The sequence below is a fragment of the Chamaea fasciata genome, unplaced genomic scaffold (genome assembly GCF_029207755.1).
Source record: "Chamaea fasciata isolate MVZ Bird 193981 ecotype frontalis unplaced genomic scaffold, bChaFas1.0.hap1 SCAF_3, whole genome shotgun sequence".
NCBI lineage: Eukaryota > Metazoa > Chordata > Aves > Passeriformes > Sylviidae > Chamaea > Chamaea fasciata.
The window spans coordinates 39,212,933-39,233,931 of NW_027094088.1; the positions used below are offsets into that span (position 1 = coordinate 39,212,933).

Consider the following 20,999-nt stretch of genomic DNA (forward strand, 5'->3'; position numbering starts at 1 on the left):
AAAAGGAAAGGCAAGACAAGTCATCGTGTTCCACATGAGTTCCACAGGTCAAAATACAGCATTCACTAGTAGACACTAAATACTCTCTAGTGACAAAATGTAATGTGTTTCCACTTCAGAATAATGACATTTTAGGCAAATAGAAAAAACAACATATCAGAGAAAAAAGTGATTTGGCTTAAACATATACAGTTGCAGCCAACAGGAACAAAGTGATACTGTTTCAACTTAATGCATTTTAGTTTCCAAGACAGACTGAGAATGCATCTTCATCCGAAAATGTATTGCTGACAGGAGAAATACACACTACATAGATCTTGACAGGAGAAAACACATTAGATAAATATTTAGTCTATTTGAAGAATTTATCAAGTCCATCCAGCTTCATGCATCTAGCCCCTCTTGCCATATCAATCATGTTGATCTCCTGTTTTAGCATAGTCTCCACAGAAAAAGACCAGAAGTTTAGTTGAAATGTGATTTAGTTACATCATATTTCAAAATATTTTGTAAAAATACTCTTCATGAATAAAAACTTTCAATCCTTCTTTGAGGGACCAATGCCAGGAAATTGGATTCATAAAGCACGAACAATCCATTACAACAAAAAGATCAAATTATAGGAGTAAATATGATAGATAAATAAATAGTGGTGTTTAATCTCCAGCTGGGCTTAAGCCCACGACACACGACAACAAAAATCAGTGACAAATCTCACATTAAACGAAGCGGAGCTGCGATTTTTGTTCTGTTTCCAGGAAACACAAATGCATTACATCAGCTGAGATGCACTTCCCATCACGATGACTCGATTGCAGAGTCCCTTGGTAAATGACACTCGAGAAGGAAAAAGCTACTGAAAACATCATTGACCTCTCCCGCAGAAGCTATGTATCTCTGCCTTGTGCACAAAGCACTAAAAATCTTAGGAATCCAAAGAAATTACAGCCATCATTAATAGAACCTCAACGTTATCCAGAGAAGATGCAACAGCAAGAAAAACCCAACAGATCCCTAAAAAGTCAAAAGTAACAAAACACGCAATTGCCTTACTGGCTTGTCAGCTACAAAATTTGCCCATACAAACAGATTTTGATCTTGTGATTAACTGTAATCAAATTTGACTGTACCATACATGTGTCAGATGAGTTAATGAAAACCAGCACCTGGGAAGACCACAGAGACATGAACAAGTGTCCACAGAAACCCTGCCCATCTTATGAGATAGCAGACATTCCAGGCAGCAAGAAAGGGGCGGCGAAAGAAGGAGAAAAGAAAAAGCATCAGGAATATCCAGACTTCAGATGTAATGACTACTGAATTGATTGAGGTTTCGGGGTTATTGGTCTTTGTCTTACTAAGTTTGGACAGAGCAGGTGCAGAGTTGAGCAGATTCATGGTGTTTCAGCAGAAAAACCAAGCAAGCAAAGTTGCTAAAATATGAAGACATACAAAATAGGAGAGCAGCAGTTTGGGTGGTACCCAAGTTATACACTGCTCTAAAAAAAAGAAAGCATTATGTCAGAAAAATGACAACATTTGTATTCCAGCATTTTACCAAAATAATTCATAGCCACTTTTTTTTTCAGAACAAGATTATCACCAAACAAGTCTGAGATAAACTGCTAAAAACTAACTAAACAAATACCAAGTGTTAATTCAAAACTTTCACTGAACTGCACATCAGGTGATCAGTTAATAAAACTGAAGGACTAAACCTTCACAGACAGATTTTGACACCCAAATGTTATAAAAGACACCAGTAAATAAAGTAAACATTTAATCTCCGGCAGCACAGGAAGTGACTGCTATCCATGCTTCTGCATGTAAACGTCAAAGTGCACTCTGAATAGCAGCATGGGAAAGTATCAATAACCATCATTTAGACTGAAGATATATTACTTTTCAGTCACTGTACAATTTTAAAGGTATTTATCCATTTCTCTTTATTTAAACCCTTTACTGATACTCCTCCCAAAACCCAATAATTATCCTGAAGTTCAAGAGCTCTGCTATAGCTTCAGAAAGATTTCCCTACTGATGCAAGGATGCAGTTTGAGTTATGAAAACATCTACAGAAAACATTACATTACCAGCTGAAGTTCTCCCTCAGTAGGCTTAATCTTTCACTTTTTAAGCAACAGCACTGACTGCAGCATGCTTAGTTGTGCCCAGACCATACCAGTAAATATATAGGAGGAAGAAAGTACGTTCTGAAATTCAGAGCAAATTCATCACAAAAAGTGAAGTAAAACTGCCTCAGGTTCTAATGCTCAAGATCAATAAATGAGGCAAAAATATGGTAAGTGCCCAGCAAACATTACAAAATGAAATGCACAGTCCAGAAGCACCTAAATAATGTATTCCAGTTTGTCTTCTCTTTAACGTGTTTTGTCTTCCCTTTATTTTTTTTCTCCCCCTGTGTTCTTGGTGAGGGTGAGGTAACTTGGTCATCTTGATTGTTTTTACCATTTCTCACTGTGTATTATATATAATGCTATCTGCTAAAACACTAATTCTTTCCTCAATTAAAATGTAACTTAGAAAAGTGGCAGTAGCATAAATAGATCTAATCAAAATTAATAATTACCTCACACTTCATGTTCTCAATGCAAGAACATTTAAAGTGATTTCACTGTTGCCCTCGAAGAGAATTATGTTTTTCATCCAAAGCTCCCAGATCCCCAGCATCTGGGAGCTGTTTACAGAAAAAGACAGACACGAACACAGATTAAGTCACAGGAAGCCATGGCAACCTTCTGCTTGGATCATTAAAACAATGTGGTCTGACAGGGGGATCCCCAGATTAGAAGTCATTGTGGCTCTGCCATTCTTTTACTTTGCAGCCACTCATCTACTTTGGTAAGGTTTCCCCAGCTGCTTGGAAAGATAACCATGTTGCTCATTGCAACTTCCTGGTTTTGCAAACTGCGAGAATTAGTCTGTATTTACTCAGTGCTTGGGGCAGGGGCTGGGTATGGTGGTGGATATAATTATTTCAGGTTATCTAGAACCATGAACTGGCTAAGAAAACTAGTGAATATTCTTGTACTTCTACCTAACCCCTTTTCCATTCTTCAGCATTATGTGAGTGACAAGAGATTAATGCTGCCCCATAGCACAAAAAAGGATATAAAGCTATTGGAGAGCATCCAAAGGAGGGTAACAAAGATGGTGAAGGGTCATGAGGAGAAGATGTGATGAAGAGCTGAGGTCACTTGGCCTGCTCAGCCTGAAGGAGACTGAGGGCAGACCTCACTGCAGTTACAACTTCCTCATGAGGGGCAGACCCTGATCTCTTCTCTCTGGTGACCAGTGACAGGACCAGAAGGAAATGGCCTGAAGCTGTGTCACAGAGGTTCGATATTAGGAAAAGGCTCTTCACCCAGAGGGTGGTTGGGCACTGGCACAGGCTCCCCAGGGAAGTGGTCACAACACCAGCCTGACAGAGTTCAAGAAGTGTTTGGACAATGTTCTCAGGCACATAGACAGTGCTTTCAGGCTCATTTTGTGATTCTTGGGGTTATTCTGTGCAGGGCCAGGAGCTGGACTCAATGGTCTTGCAAGTCCATTCCAACTCAGGATATTCTATGATTCTATGAAAAAAAAATATTTCATGCCTACAAAACCTTCACGCAACCACCACCAGTAGAAAAACCCAAAAGAAAACTAGCATTTCCATCTCTCTAAAATGTCTTCACAGAAGAATTAGAAGAATTTGGGTGTTGCTATGAAAAAAACAAAGAAGACACCAAGTAACACTTCCAACCAACATCATGCACATTCTGGGCTGGGAAAGTACTGGGCCAGAGAAACAAAAGTCCTGTGAGGAAAAAATAAAAACAAACATCAAACAAACAAACAAACAAAAAATACCCTTGAGCTCATAAGCAGAAACCTTCACAAAGCTGACTTCCAAAATGACATTAAACAGATCATGCTATATCCTCATCTTCCATGCTAAATAACATATTTTAAACATACACTTTCAACCCATAGATGTGTCTGCACAAGGGGAGGAGTATTCATGCATAGAAAGAGAAGCCTTAAGGAGGAAGAATTAGGCCATTTATTTAAACAGGAGGGTTAGTTTATGTGAACTTCAAGTGACCATGAAACTATGGCGCAAGTGTACCAAGCACAGCTAAGTTGATCTAAGATGAGCTGCTGATGAAAGGGGTTATCCTGTCATCAGCTCCCAGCAACAGGCTGATGCGTCACCAGGCTTCTCATCAGCACCAGTGACCCTTTGACTCCACAAATTCAACTTCCTGAACTTATTCAAGAAGCAAACTATTAAAAAACTTACCCTAAACCAGAGAGAGTCAACAAGCATCTAACATATCTCAGCCCCCTGAAACAGTCTGCTTTGGGATCAGACATGTTCCAGGATTAACAGACAGAAAGGGGAATGAAGCCAGACGGTGTAACAGTTTATGTCCTCATTGTTCCTAACAGCCTTCTGCAATCTGCTTCCAGAGATTACCAGCACGCGAGTAGGACCCAAGGTCACCTTTGCAGTTCTTCATCCATCACAGCAGCCTACAGCTCAGCAAGTCAGCAGACCTTCACCTGTTTGTATCACAGGTTAGGAAGCCAAACAATGTGCTTGAGCCTTTTTCCTGCTATCTCTGCTGAGCTGAAGTGACTGCAAGCTAAGAAGCACAGGTTAAGTATCTCAGTTGCCACTAGTAGACTTGCTGGAGCTCATCTCTGATATCTAAAACATACCAAAATCATACGGGTTTAAGCCAATATTGAAGTCTTTACAGAAGATTTAAAATCAGTTTGTCAACTCTAGTTTAATTTCCAAAGTGAAGTTCAGAACAAACCTATATTTAAACAATGCTTAAACAATTTCGTTTCTGGCAAAAGAATTCAAAAATTCCAATATTGCTCAACATAACTGTGTAATTGTTTTCATGTTCTCTTTTCAATTTTTATATATATATATACATATAGCAAATTTCAACTTCCTTACCATTCCTCCCTTCAGCTCCATAAACAGCAAAAGAATTGTGAAACAAGAGAAACAAAAACCTCCTTTTTAGAAGTGCTTGGGAAGAAGTGTTTCTTGGCACAGCAGAATGGCTAGTTGCTTTGATTAAAACACAAGTTGTTTAAACAAGATGTTGCAAAGTGCTAAGAGAGTAGTTCAACTTATTTTTTAAAGAAGTACAGACAGCTGAAAGAAGAAAAACAAAAAATTAGCCTTGCAGTCAAATCAGAAGGTAACACCTGCAACATCATCTTGTAAACAAGAACCAAGGCTTTTCATGGACAAGTACTAGGTCACCATCATCAAAGCAGCCAACCACAGTGATGTTAGCTATACTCACAACATATCCACAGCCAGAGCCATCCAAGGCCATTCACGTTAAGAGACAGAGAAGGGCATGTGCTCTACATGCATCCAGAATTACACTTTAATAAGCGGTTGGGAAAAGAAAAAAGCAGGAACAAGGTGGATCAGTTATTAAACTACAATTAGAGCATTAAAAAAAAAAAAAGGGAGAAATGAAGAAAGGAAATAAAAACCACATGGGGTAGAACAGTAAAACTTTCAGAGCGACCTTAAAAAACAATGGTAAAGGACATTCTCCGCTGGCATAAACAAAAGACTGTCAAATAGCAGCTGGCCTATTCATGAAGATAATATTAAGCTGCAAAAAGTAAAGAAATAAGTTAAAATATCTGTCAGCAGTTTCATAAAGTATATAAGAGTCATCATTCACACTTTATGTTGTCACTAAGAAGGGAAAAGTAAATAGTTAAGCAGAAAGAATGCATCTGTGACATTAAAAAGAAAAATAACAGTCACACTTAAAAAACAGTAATCTTTTACTTCAGTCAAATCTTATACTTCACTGAAGAGATTCCCTTGAAATTTGGTAATTTACTGGGAGATATTTACATATCAAGTCTTTCATCTACCCCAAAAGAAACCTCTTAAAGTTTATAAATAGCTTTCCCTATAAGGATGAACATTTTCTTCTGCTATAATTTCATTCCTTTGAGCAATAAAAATGTTGAACTCCTCTTACCATTCCAGTCTTCTCCCTATTCTAGTCCTGATTTTTGTCCCTTCAGTACGGCTGTTGTAGATGGACAAGTCTCCACCATCTTTCATTAACTTAAGATGTAATATCACCACACACACCTCAATTCACCCTTGTCAACTGACCAACTTTATGTCTTCTTGTTCTCCTATGAACATTCATATACACATTTTAGTCACAACTTCCCAAGATTTTTTCAAAGCAGCAAGTCCAGGAAACAAAGGCAGAAAATATAAATAATTGTGCTGACTCAGGCAGCAAGCCATATCCTCCAATATGGGCCTCTATTCATTGCATGCATCTTTCATTCAGGACTTTGTAGAACCTGTAGTTCATTCCCTAAGAGAACTTGGTTTGCAGAGATAAGGTCTGCCTACTGCCACAAACAGTTTAGACTGTTTGGTTCCTCTGATGTTCCATAGAGCTATGAAACATAAACAAGTAATTAAAACACCCCAGAGCATGATTTTTAACCTCAAAGTTTGGGGGGTATGACACAGCTTGTGTCTGCAAAGCTAAACCATTCCCCTTTCACAAGGTGGGAGATGTTGCAGCAGCCCTCTTCTGAGAGGGCAGAAATGATCCAAGACACAGACTTCTTGTTTATCACAGCATGAAAAGGGTTCTGGTTTATTTCTCTTTATAGCTCAGCCACCCTGACTCCAACTATTCACCAACTCTGGCTGCACCGAGCTCCTACTGTAGGTTTCTCTTGCAGCCTCTGACTGCTGGCTATTTCCTGCTAAACTATGACTGCAGGGATTAGTTTGCAGACTCTGAATGCAGGCTTTTAGCCAGCTAGACTGTGGCTGCAGGTTCTAACAACAGGCTCTACCTGTAGACCCAGACTGACCTCACAGCAGTGATTCCCTCTCCTCAGGATCCTTCTTCTTCATGATTCTCACATTCACGATCCCCCATGACACTTCCCTGCTAACCCACCCTCTTTTATCACACTTATCTTTATCAGATATAGCTGTGTCTCATCAGGGCTGTGTTGGGTAATTAACACAGCCGTTACTTATCAGGGATGAGGTCACCTGTATTCCCCTCTCCTACAGGAAGATGCCAGTATAATTCCCAGTGCTTTTTGGGAACAGAGTGCATTTGCTTACCCCCAATGCACATGCACTTGGGCATCAGTTTAAACTAGACCAAGGAGCTCACTAAAAATTAGGCAGAATTGACAGAACTAAAGCTTGAGCCTACATCCTCTATACTTAGTTCAAAAAGGATGAGCATTGCACATAGCTCAAACAAAAGTCCAAAAAAGGTCTGAAAGAAACACACGATCTACAAGCACATTCCTACCCAGAAAAAGTCTATGAAAGTTCCTGCAATATGCCAAATGATCCTGTTTCTCTCTACCACCACAAGAGCTAAGCCAGAAGTTGTACTGTTCCATAAACATTGAGACTTCAGGTCACCCATACCCTCTGATGTCTTCAAAGCACTTCTCAAAATGACAGCCCTAATCCCAAAACCTTCTTGCATTCATAATCATGAGCTGAAGGCCACAAAACTACATTTAACACTTAAGATCCATGAAAAAGCAGCTTCCAAGAGCAGTTGTCTCAGGACTCTGTACCGGTGAAAACCGAACTGTGAAGAAACACGAGCATTGGGACACATCCACACAAAAGCAATGTGCTCTCAGGAATGAAACACGGAAGCCTGGCACGACGAAACCTGAGCATATTAGCTAAGGCAGTGCCTGTTTTGAGAACAGATGAGTTCAGTTTCCTGTTACATCAAACAGTAACTTTCATCAGTCCTACGTGTGCTCAAAAAAAAAAAAAAAAAAAAAAAAAAAAAAAAAAAGGCAAGAAGAAGAAATTTCTACTGACATCACACTTAGGGCTGGGCAGACAGTGGCGGATTAGGAAATACAATGAGTCACCGCATATAGAGAACACATCGTGAACGTTTTCAAACTACCATGCAAAATTTCTTCTTACTAAAAAAATCCAGACAATACTGTTTAAGTGAACCATACCAGAAGAAGAATAATAGCACCATAGTGCCCTCACACAACAGAAGTAGTTGGGGAAAACAAAAACACAGTAAAAAGGACAGTATAAGACACCAGACCACTGCAGGAAGAAACAAAATCAACACAATTCAGCAATCAAGAAGGAAACATCAGCTAAAATACGCTTATGGGTGGACAAGGGGGAAGTAATATAAAACTGAAATTACAATATAACTGAAGGAGAGGCATGCAAAGAAAGGAGAGCCAACAGAACTGTGTTCCAAAAAAGAATTCGCTCTAGAGAAGCTGCCAAGGTATCTGTATATGCATGAAAGAAACCCAAAATATAAACACAAAAAAACCAGTGTAAGTAAAGAATGAGTTATCATAAACTCAACTGCTACGTGTTAGTGAAAAAAATAATTAGTGAAATACTGAGACACTTTCTTTTTTTTTTTTTTTTTTTTTTTAAGACTAAGTCAAAGACCTTTACCCAGTTTGGAAACAAATAAAATAAGACACTAGAGAAGAAATACAATGGAGATATAAAAACTAGACAGTGGGAAAAACTTCAAAAGAATAAAAAGCACGCACATTTAGCCACCATAATTCAGACTAGGCATCTTATTCACTGAACCACAATGTTGCAGAAATGCTACTAAAATATACATGACAAAGAAAGCAGCTTCTTTCCCGCCAGCGTGGAAACTTCCTCATAGGGTGAAGCAAAGCAAGCAGTATTACAAAGATAAGCATAGCAGTGCTTAGCAGCTACAAATACCCGCTATTTTGAGTATGTATGGGTCAGAAAAAATTAAGAGATGTGAGGTTTCTGTACAAAGTTATTAGAACTTCACAGCAAAAGTTTTCTTTTCTTTAGGAAGTATTTCTGGCTTGACATTAGGGGATTTCTTTTTGATGCAAATGGAAGGAGAGAGGAAGGAAGAATGTTGAAATTATTATCAGCTGAATAAACTTCGTTAAGAGAAATACAGCCCTGGTGCATGGGAGTTGGCTGATAATGCAGAAACAAGAAATCAGATCAGTAAAGGCTAAGGAAAACATTAAAAGTTTTCAGATGGAAGGTGGATTAACTGGTCTCAGACCCTGACAATTCTTCTTTGGACCCAGCACCAAAGAAGTCGAGATTACTACTGCTGCTTCTACATTGAGGTTTTTTATTACTATTTTCATTAGATATCAATAACATTACTATGGGTTCTCTGAAGGCAGTGAATAATATTCAAAAGCCTTCTCTTTTAGTATTATTGAGCCAGAACTTCTGCAGAAAGTCTTCAAGTAATATATTGACCACAACTTTAGTTCTTTTGAGCTATAAGATTTGGCATCTCTTAACGATGTTACATTTTATTGTTAAAAATCTCACACAGACTTAAACTTGCTATCAATGTGTTTTCCAAGAGAACGTGAAATTTGTAAAACCAAATATTTTTTGTTCTTAATGCCACCTGTGACAAGGTGCTTAGGAGCTGGAATTAAGATAGCTTCCTGCAGCAACAAATCACCATGAAAAGGCATATTACAAGAACTTTGAAATAAAGGAGTTCCTTGTAAGTATGTCAATGATACGATTTTTATCTAATTCATATTCTTGCCAATTTTTTTAAAGACATAATTAGCATACTTGAATGTTGAAATAAGCATTCTTAGAGTGCGCTAAACTAAAGATTAATGCACGACTTTCCTATAAAAATGTAGAACTTGTTAACCAAATTTTCATTTTCTCCTGCAAAAACAAACACACCATGAGCATTCTGGAATGTTCATCTGTTAACAAAGCCATGGCGGTGAGTCTGTTACCTGCCTTTTGAACAACGTCATTTGAGTGTGCAGCACATCATTACATTGTCTGGCATAGCAGGAGCCAAACTCTTCAATAAACACCAGCCAGGCTGGTTCCTCCCACACTAATTATGACAGCTTGACAAGATGCGATGAAGAAACCACAGAAATATGACACTTTCTCATAAGCTTTTAAAAGGGGCCCAAGATGGCAAGGGAAGCCCACCCGCCAGGATGAAAATCCTGTGTCCTCACCTTGAAACAAATTAGGAAAAAAAAAAAAAAAAAAGTGCATCATTTAATAGCAGAGCTCAGAGCTGAGACTTGATTCCCCACAGATGCCAGGTTCAACTGCATCGACTTTTCACATCCCCAAGCCAAGGGAGGCTGAGCTGCAAGAGCCTTCAGATGGCAAAAGCAGCAGCGCTCTCGGAGCTGTCAATCAGTAGGTGGCACTCTTCAAACTCAGACCGGGGGAAGAAGCCAAGCACCAGCACGAGAGGACACACTACCGAGCAGACTGCAACTTTAGCAGAAATACCAACAAGAAATACTGAACTGTTTTAGCCATAACTGACAGCCATGGGGAATGCAACGGCTCCGTTTCTATAATATATAAAGCAACCCTAGTATATAATCTCTGAAGTTCCTAGAAATTACAATTTTTGGGTGCTAAAAATAGTTTGAATTAACACTATGGTACACTACTACAACAAAACCAATACCTTAAGAAATTGTCCCTTATATCTGCAGAACACTTTGACTGCAGCATTGTAGCTAATTATGTAGAATTCAAATTCATTACTGAATTTAATCTTTTTTTAATTGAACAAAACATAGCACAACTATGTACATTTTATCATGTACATAAATAAATTTGTTACAACTAATGAAACAGATAAACAAATCATTTAGAACAATATATGAATTGTTATTTCTATGAAATTTACTAGTGAAGATGTGACGAACACACCCAAAGATTCAACTGTTTGTAGGACAGGAGTTTAAATCAATACAAGGTATAACAAAACTGGAAACACTATCCCATTAAAAAAAAGTGTCAGACTTCCCATTCCTGCTAATAGTGTTTCTTCATTTAACAATTATACTTTTTTAAAAAAAGTATTTAATTTTAAATTAGATTGAAATCTAATACACTTTACTACTTGTTTGATAAAAAAGTAAAAGGAAAAGCAGATTTAGTAACAATGTTCGAGTACAGGTATTTGTAATTGAAACAGCCAGCAGAGGGAGTATAAAAACGATTAAAAACCCCTCAAACTGCCTTTTATATATATATATATATATATATATATATATATATATATATATATATATATAAAACTTATGATTTTAGCTTTCTTTTAGAATATGATAATAGTGCCAACAGAACAAAAATTTTAATATTATAAAACAAACAAAAACCAAATACTCAAGTATTAAACAGAATGACTTGAAACTCAAATACTTTTTAAAGTAGCATTAAAAACAAATGAGCTGATACTAAACTAAATCTGAAATACAATTTTAAACACAGGCAAAGTTAACATCAATCAACAAGCTGCATAAGCCATTTCGAAGTTAAAAATCCACTCACCCACAGACTCTCATTCTTAAATTTCTGATTCTAAAACTAAGGCCACAATTTCATAATATTGAGAGAATGTTGGTCATAATCTCTTTGTATTAGAAGAAGGCACAGAATCTCAAAACTAAACAGAAGTTACTGTTGTACTGATCGGTATGACGGATGACATAAGAGCAAGTCAGCCAGGTACATGCCCTAGATCATTAGTGCAAGTAAGCACTCACATGACTGTTTCAAAATCAAGTCACTAAGTCACATAAATATTGAATAAAAACTCATCTTTACACTTCAGGTTTTCACCACATCCAACTGATGAGGGTGACTTAAACATGAGCAAAAGGGAGAAGGACATAAACGGGGTGAATGAAGCTGCCACCCTTGTGTTAGAATACTAAAAAAGCTGTCATCCTCCTCACACAAGTGGCAAAAAGAAACCACCTCCCAACTCATCTAAGCTATTCCACTGTGCATAATCACACCTTCCACAGTCCATCTCACAGGAGGAGCAAGGTTACTGAGTTAACAAGGAAGGCATTACCTCCTCTCTCAAGGCTTGTGAGCACTAGGCACTCCCAAACCATCAGGCACAGGCAGCAGAGCTGAAGAGTCAAAGGGACAGAACATTAGATATTTCAAATGTAAACTGCATATTTTACAGACAACCCTTCGTAAAAATAGCTGACATGGAAAAGCAAGCCTTTCTCCACTGTTAACTGCTTGTGCTTGCATGTTTTTCATTACCTTTCCATGCCATTCCTTGCTATCTTGCCCTACGTATTGTTCTGTTATCCCACTAAGTAGAATGGCACTGCTGCAGACCAGGATACATGGTGTTCCAATATTTTAATGCAAAATGTGAAATACCAGTCCTGTGCCTTTGAATGACATCACTTACCATAACTATATCCTACTTTAGTGATAATCTTGCTTTCAATTAACCTGGAGTCAGAATCTATGGGGAGAAAACCAGAGACAATTTCATTTCTTATATATTCTAAATTTCAAGCATGATTTAATTGGAAAACCAAATTCTATCCACCTTCACACAAGGGATTCACTGCTGATGATCATCATTTAACTTAGAACACCCTGATTGCAAAAAAACCAAATATACATACCAGGAAAAACAAGAGTCAAGACAAGATTTTCCATTTGATCAAGTGACAGGAATACTTTCGATACTACTTAAATTTTAATTGCTATTTTCTTTCTGAACAACATATCTTACTACATGTATTTTTCTTTGAGTGCTGAAAGTCTTAGCATCTGGCATGTGAAGGTATGGACTAAAACAGCCAGAAAAAAAAGGTGACTGTATAGAATAAAAATACGCCAATAATTCTCTGACAAGCAGAAAGTCCAGATAGTCTGAAGAAGGCATATCTGCCAGTAAATTCATGGGACACAGATGACATATGCTACACCTGCATCATGAGAGAAGACCTTGAATATGGAAGGAAGACAGGATGCTCACCTAAAGGCAAGACATTTCTCAGAAACCTGAAATACTGGAATACCTGGCAACTTTCAGTATTCTAAATATGGAAGAACTCCACTGGACTATTGATCCAGGATGTTCAATACTAAAAGTTTCTTAAAACACTGTGTTATGCACCAAGACTTAAACAGTTAAGAAAAACAACATACGCCACATGAAGTTCATATAAGCTTCTACAGTCCATTGCTTCATTAGGAATTTTAATAAGAAAAATAGCCAGATATGACACAAACTGAGTACTGCAGAACCTAAAATTTTTATATAATAACCTTTTAACAAAACCCTGACTGGAGAGCATGCAAGTCAAAAGAGCTCAGAGATGAAAGAAGAATACATCTCTAGCAATTTCATTGTTTTCCACTCTTGAGGATTCTGTTACACTCTTGAGGATTCTGTTATGTCACTTATAAATCTTCTTTCCAGATGGACTCATCTCAATTCTCTTCCCTACAGAACTCTTCAGGTTCCCTGCAAAAATATTTAGGCTTTTTTGTTTTTGTTTTTTTTTTACTTTGAAGTCAAAGAGCATATATATGTACATAGATATGATTTAGAACTTAAAATACAATTCAGGAAACAAAAGCTATGAGACAGAGCACATTATCTTCGTTATTTTACATGATCTCATCCTCTTCAAAACAATGATAGCCTTCCGGCTACACTGTAACCAGGACTGTGCACAGCACTCCAAACAGTTGGACAAGTGCTCTTTGCAGTAGCTGCACTGGAACTGAATAGTATCTTGTTTGACTTCTCTCCATTCCTTTTTTCAGCCTGGTTTCCTAAGGAAATCAGATTTATGCAATCACTCAGGGAGGGAGGGAAGGGTACACATATGTACATACGCACTGCATGTGAATGTCTGTCCATCCATCTACCTGACCTCACTAACACCTTTTGAGCCCATTGGTCAGTTTCAATCACATTTAGAAGAGGAGCAGAGAATGTCAGACTTTTAAGTTCTTGAAAGTTTCATGAGCATGGACAGCAGAGTATGGAAAAGAGTTTCCACAGAGAGAGGCTGCATGTCTTCTTAGACGTCAGTAAACTCACAGGGGAAAGAATAGTTCTGCTCCTTTCCTGCCTGCCGGAAAATCTTCAGTCAGAGGTCACAATCAGTGAAAGATGACCAAATTTCTTGTGTTTAAGAGTTCATAAAATAGCTTAAGTTGAATTCACTACTGCTTTTAAAGCTGTCTTGAACAAAGCTGATGTTTTCCACATCATCTTTCTCCTGGTCTAGCATATGAGTGAATTGCCCTGCATGATACACATTCCCCGGTTCAGTTCCTTGCTCTCAGGACCACTTATTTTAAAACATTTAAAACATGACTGTTGTACCACACTCATGGCAGCATTCTACCCCTCTCAAACACAAAGAAAAGGAAAACTGAAAGAGTTCAGGATTCCCTTTGGTCTCAAGACTAAACAAGTTTGTGGCCCTGTACCATAACCAACTATTGGATAAAGTTGCAAAAACTGCAGAAATACAATAATCATCTTTATTCACCACGACTCTGGAACACAAGTACTACGACACTTGCAGGCTCCTGTGCTCAAGACAGCTGTAAGTAAAAAAAACAGATAATGAGGTTTCAGTGGACATCTCCGTAATTCTTCTCAAAACTTCCCAATGAATCATACACGTTTCACCTGTCTCCAAAAAGCCACCTTTATCAAAGTATACTAACAGATTAAAATTCAAGTCTAGGGACACCTTAAGGCATCGATCCACAAACTAAGGAGCTGTCACAAAAAGAAAATAAAGCACGGTTGATAGAAGTCACCCTAAGCATGAAAAAAATACTAGACAAGCAAAAAAAAAAAAAGGTTCCTTATAAAGAATATACATATAATACGTATATTTCAGCCCTGATACATGACCTGCTTGTAAATTCTTTAGTCCCGTGACCCCAGCACATTTCCCGGCGGGGCGCTGAAACTGAGGGTTGGCGGGGGGACATGGGCAGGCAGACCCCGGGAGGTTTCGGCCCGAAGCTCCGGCCGTTCCGGGGCCACCCCAGCCCCGGGGCGCGCACCCGGCGGGGCGCGGTGTTCCGGGGAAGCGCCTCGGAGACAGGAGGGCGAGACACCCGAGGAGCAGCCGGGCCGCACGTCCCTGCGAACGGCGAGTTTGTGCCATGCGAAGCCTCCTCCCCGCTCTCACACCCCGCCGCAGGGCTCGGGCCGCTCCGGGCCGCTCCCGCCGGGCTCCCCCGGCCAGCACGGGGACGGCACTGGCCGAGCTCCGCACCGAGAGGAGGCCGAGCGGCTCCTCCGGCCCCACTCCCGCCTGCCGGCATGGGGCCACCGCAGCCCCGCGCCCTTCCCCCGCGTTCGAGCTCGGTGGGAGCCGGCGAGGCTTTAGGAACGGCTGGCTGCGGGGCGCCCTTTGTGAAGCGCCTCAATCCCCCCTTTATTCCGCCCTCCCCGCCAGCCGGTCAGTATCCCCGTTCCAGCGCCAGCCCCCCGTAGCAAGGAGCACATGTTTCCTCTCGGGCTCCTGGCCCGCCTTACAACGAGCCACGGCCAGAGGAAGGCGGCACCCGGTACCAAAGCCGAATCAGAAATATGGAATGTGAACGCGCGTGGCAGCTCTGACGGGGGATGCAGAAAGAAGCGATCCATTTCACCCTTTTCGGTCCTCCGCCGCCGCTTTTCTGTCAGTTGCCGATACCATAATGCTTCCTCATTGCCTGTTCAAGTAACTAGGGGGGACAGTCTCCATTCCCTTACGTGTCTTTCCTGAGCAAATTAAGCATGTACCAGGCAAAAGGCTGACATACATATAGGCAGAGTTGTCTGATCCCGGAATGATGCTGAAATCCTCGAGGCGTTAACAGCCAGCTCCCACAAAGAGCACTCAATTACATCGAGCATCCCCTTTGTCCGTGCATCCTCAATACACACCCGGCCGCTCCTCCATGCGTCCACGCACGCCCCACGTATACGGCCCCTTTGTGTCCTCGCCTCCCCCCCACTCACAAAGAAATGCCCTTTCCACAAGGCATGCACCCAGCCTCGGACACAGCCCTTCGCCTTCTCCCGAGACACGCGCGACCCGCCGCCGGGCACAGCGCTCCGGTACCTACTTGTATTCAAGAAACAGTCCGTAAACCTCCTAAAGCAGCTTGCAGAATTAGATCCATCTTCCATGTCTGGCCCTAGGAGCAGGGGAGACGAGAAGGAGAAGAAGGCGCCTCTCTGCCGCTGCTGCCGCCTAGGAGTCCTGCTCCCGCCGGGGCCGTCTCCTCCTCGGATCCCGTCGCCGCGGGCTGCTGCTGCTGCTGCAGCACCGAGGGAATTGCAGGACCACGGGCGAGAGGCGGCTGGGGAGAGGAGGAGCCGGGAGTGCTGCTGCCGGGGGCTGCCGGCTGCGGAACGGAGCAGCCAGCCCTGGATGGAGGAAGAACAGAAGAGTCTCCTCCTGCCGCTGCCGCCTGGATGGGCGATCAAGTGAGCTGCTGCTGCTGCTGCTGCTCCGCCAACATCTCTTCCTCCTCCTCCTCCTCCACCTCCTCCTCCTGCCGCTTTCGCTGCCTCTCCTCCTCCTTCCCTCCCTTGGAGACTTGTGAGGTTAAAGGAAAATGAGGAGGGGAAACGAGGAGGCGGCGGCAAGAAATAAAAAGAAGATGGAGAAGCGGAGGAGAAGGAGGGGATTGGAACGAGGAAAGGAGCCGCTGCCGCTCTAGAGACGATGCTGGCGGAGACGGCGGAGGAGGCTGTGCCTGTAGCGCGGCTCCTGCTGCTGCTGGTGGTTGTTAGGAGGAGAGAGAGGGAGCTGCAGGCAGCCGAGTCGCCTCCAGGAGCGGGGGGAGGAGGAGGAGACCCGCCGCTGCCTCCACCTCCACCGCTCTGGCCATGGGAGTGGAGCGGGTGGCTGCCGGAGCCGGGCTTTTCCCCGGGCGCTGCAGCCAGGGGGGCCGAGGGGCGGGATAAGATCCGCTTCTCCGGGTTGGACATGCTTCCGCTCTTCCCTCCCTTTCGCGGTAGTTTAAGGCAGGACGTCTAGCAGAGATACCGGAGTAAAGCGAAAGGGGATGCCGGAAAAGGACGGAGCGAAACAAGGGGCAACCGCGGATCGGTCCTGCGTTCCCTCCGGCAACTCCCGGGCAGTATTTCCTCCGCACCCCGGCTCCCCGCCCTCATAAAATCCTCACATTTCCGTTCCCCCTTTAGGCCGGAGGGGACAGGGAGCTACTGACCGCCAAGCGGTTTCAATCCCCTTTAAAGTCCGCTTTCCCCCATGCTCCCACCTCGCATTCAAGGCAAGAAAACGGCAACAATCTGTATTTTCTTCGAGCGCGGCAAATATTGCCCCGTATGTGCGCGCTCGCCTGCAAAGAGGCAGATACAGTCACTGCAGTGCCGCTTCCAGCACCAGCGCCGGCCGCCAGAAAACGCCCACTGGCGGAGCCAGCGCTTCCCAGGCTCCCTTCCCTCCCTTCTCCCTCCCTTCCCCTCACTGCTAGGCGCGCACACGGGAGCTATGGCACAGCGGTTACCTAAAGGAAAAGCCGGGAGAAACACGAGGAAAAGATCCTCCCTATGCGGTGTCATTATTTTAAACATATATTTCCAGCTGCTGAGATCAAAAGGCAGACGCCCTGCTGTGCCTGAGCTGGAGACGCCAGAGAATTGCCCCTCCGTTTCTGTGGGGCATCCAACACCATTTCTACGCGAAGACGCGCAGACCCTCCCCGACTCTCAGCATCACACGTGTTTGCTTTGGCTCCCCCCGCCCTTTCCCACCACTTGGCACACTGACAGCCACCCTTCCCTCAACCCGAGCCCTCCGGCTCCCCGGAGGCTGCCTCAGACCCTGCTCTCAGGTGCAGTGTGGCCCCGGGGCTGCCACCGGCCTTGCTCCGCAAGCACAGGCACCGTCGCTCGCCAGTGGAGCCTGTCGCGCTGACCAGCCGCCACCTCGACCGCGCGCTGGAATCCCTGGGTTTTGGGGGTCCCGCCCCGCCGCCTCACCCCGCCAGCCCAGCCGCAGCCCGCCCGTCCCCGCGCCCCGGCGGTCCGCGCTACGGCGGCCCTCGGCGGGGCAGCCGCCGGCCGAACGCCCGGCCAAGGGAAGCCCAAAGGAGAGCTCGGATTGGAGCGGGGCCGATGACCGCGCTGAAAGCCCCCGGCGATTGTATTTCGTTTCGCCCTAAATTCTCTCTATCCTGGTCGTCAGCTGCCGAGAGGCGGGAGGACAGGTCCGAGCCCACCGGGGTTCACCTCCAGCAGCAGGAAAGGGTGGCCAAACATCGCCAGTTGGCCTTGGGGCTCCCCTCAGCCCCGCCGGGCGCTCCCGTCGGGCCGGGCCGAGCGGGACAGCGGCCGTCGTAGAGCCGATGCCCCGCGCCGCCCGTCGGCACGATCCAGCCCCAGGGCTGCGGGTAGCCCGCCGCCGAGCTCCCCTCCCGGGACAGCCGTGTCCCCAGCGCTGTTAGCGCGGGGACCGGCCATCATCGTTCATCACCCGGGCAGCCGGTGCAGCCCCTGGCGCCCCTGTCTTCACCCCGAAGCGGCGACGCTCATCCGGGCGGGGGCTGCGGTGCCCGGCCGTCGCCTCCCCTCGCCCGGCGGCGGCTGTCGGGCAGCGGGGCATCCCCCCCCCCTCGGAGGGAGCGCGGGGGCAGGCCCAGCGCGGGCTGCCCGGCCGCCAGGCAGGAGCTCCCTCGGGGCACCGCCGGCGCCGACCGCCAGCGCGGGGGCACCTCTGGGGCCCGGCTGCGACGGACTGGTGCCCGGCGCGGCGCCACCCCGCCGCGGCAGGACAGCGCGCCCGGGGCTCCTGCCCCACAGCTACCTGGACAGGGCGGAGGGAACCGCTCTCCCCAGGTGGAGGACGCATCCCCTCGGCGCTCCCCCCCGCCAGCGGGCGGAGAAGCGGCCGCCACGCAGGTGCCCACCCAGGCGGGGCCGCCGCCGTGCCGCCGGCAGCAGATTTTGTTGAGGTGCGGCGGGGTCCCTGCGCAGCCGGGCGGGCGCTGCCCCGCGGGGTGGATGGAGCGGGCACCGCCGCAAGCGTTGCAGATATTGGTGGAAAAGATGTTTATGTTGCCGCTGCCAGCGGGGCACCCGAAAAGCGGGAGATTCTGTTTTGCTCCTCTACCTCCCCGGAGGTCAGACCTCCGCGCCGTCCGCCGCCACTCCAGGTGCTGCATTACCGGGTCCAGTTGCCGGCGGGAATCCTCATCGAAATACCGCAGTCTTCCTATTTCCCTTCAAAATTAGGGTCGCTCTTTCGAATTCCGAGTCCTGCTTTGAAAACAGTGTAAACCTACGCTTTTGGGTTTTATTTTAAATCGTTCAAGTGTTTTATATTTATCGTTTCAGGACTTCTTTTAATGCTAGAAAACACACCAACTCCTGTTAAAGCTAGAGTCTTTATGTATCAATCTGTAACGCTGAAAAAGATATTCTGCTGAAAATAGCAACGCTCTCAAATTAAAGTGCATTTCAAAGCAGCTGAATGTTCAGTAACAGTGAGAAACAATCCCCAGAGTTTGAAAAAGGTTTAGAATGCAAGAACAGATTAGAGACTCTAATTAAACAAACAAAAAACCCAGAAAACAAAACAAGAAGCCTCAGGTTTTACTAAACTGTTTCCATCTGCATGGTTCTTAAAACCTGTTGCCTGAAAATCCTGAACTAAAATGCAGAAAGCTGATTCTGCTTTAGTGATCCACTTTCTCTTTGTACATTTGCCTTTACCAAAATAGTTTAATAACTATTTCAAATGGCTGTTTGTGTGAGATGCTTTTATTTCTTTAAGTCCAACCATTACATAGAGAGCTTTTTCCTGGAAACTGCTGCACAAGGACTAGAGATACAGTGAATATTTAAATTCTCAGAGAGAAAGCTTTGTTAATGGACAAAATTTCAGTGAATTGTGCTTTGTTATTGCAGCCCGTTTGTTTAGCAATTAACAATTTCTTATTAGAAAAAATCCTATATTAAAATGTTTAAATTGAAAGAGCTAATCAGATTGAAATGACTGACAAAAAGCAAGGGCCAGTCACCTGAAAAAATAAAGCAGGTCCTTTAGGCAGATTAGTCCCAGATTGTTCTGTCAATATCAAGAGTAAATTACTGAAACTTTACAGCGTCAATTTAAAATTGTAGAAATCTTGTTTAACTATGCTAATCTATGCTAAATTCCTTAATTGCTGTTCATCGAAACTGCAGTTGTTCAAATATCACTGCCTCGGAGTGCATATCAGTGTATTTATACAAGGCATGTCAATTGTGCATGTGTTAATATGTATCTGTATGTTCATCAAACAGGCAAAATAAATTTTCATTTGTAACAAATGATCAGATATCCTAGAAAAGCAGCTTCCAGGTTAAGGGTTATTTACAAACTATTCATCTGATTACTATTCATTAGCCATTGGCAATTCATACCTGATTGGTCACCTGCTTCTTGGCTGGGCAAGCAAAAGCAATCACAGAGAAAAGTTAGATGAGAGCAAAAATTAATTTTCAAGCTCACTACATTTATATTTGTAAATTATACAGACCTGCAGACAAGTTAAATATGCTTCATGGCCATCTCAATACCTGGGGATGAATTGGCAGTGAAACACATTTGCTCATCAATGTCAATCAGGGTTTTCATTGCTCAGTCAGCATCAAAATTTCCATTGCCACAGAGCAGTGATGTCACTGATCCCACTGTGGCACTAACCATATACTCACGTCATTTAGCGGAGAAGTCTCACCCACTCCAATATCCAAAATCTCAGAACAATGAGATTTGCTACGTCTCCCCTCACACATCCCCTCCCCCTGAAGAAAAAAAAAGGCTTTTAAAACCTCTAGAAACAGGACAAAATGCAAGTTAAAATACTTTGGGGCATTCCCTTGTGCCAGGTGCAAGACTTCTGGTACAAATGCCCTGTGTCAGTGCAACCATGAGCAAAGGATTTTATTTGTATTTACACGGATAAATGTAATTTCACAGGAATTCCAAAGTCACAGCACACTAAAGCCATCAGGTCACTGAAGCCATCAGGTGCATTGTACCCACAAGCACAGGCCTGGTTTGAAAGCAGCAAGTGAGATTGTTTGGCAATATTT

At 43.7% G+C, this 20,999-nt stretch overlaps 1 protein-coding gene across 1 annotated transcript in view; it reads right to left on the reverse strand.

The window, feature by feature from the left end:
* PDE10A (phosphodiesterase 10A) overlaps positions 1 to 17,335 on the reverse strand; it is a 173,566-nt gene extending 156,231 nt beyond the window's left edge. Inside the window, exon 1 of the mRNA XM_066178666.1 lies at positions 16,013 to 17,335. Coding sequence (XP_066034763.1) covers positions 16,013 to 16,883 — 871 coding nt within the window. The 5' untranslated portion in view covers positions 16,884 to 17,335. The remainder of the gene's footprint in view (positions 1 to 16,012) is intronic.
* Positions 17,336 to 20,999: the final 3,664 nt, after the last annotated feature.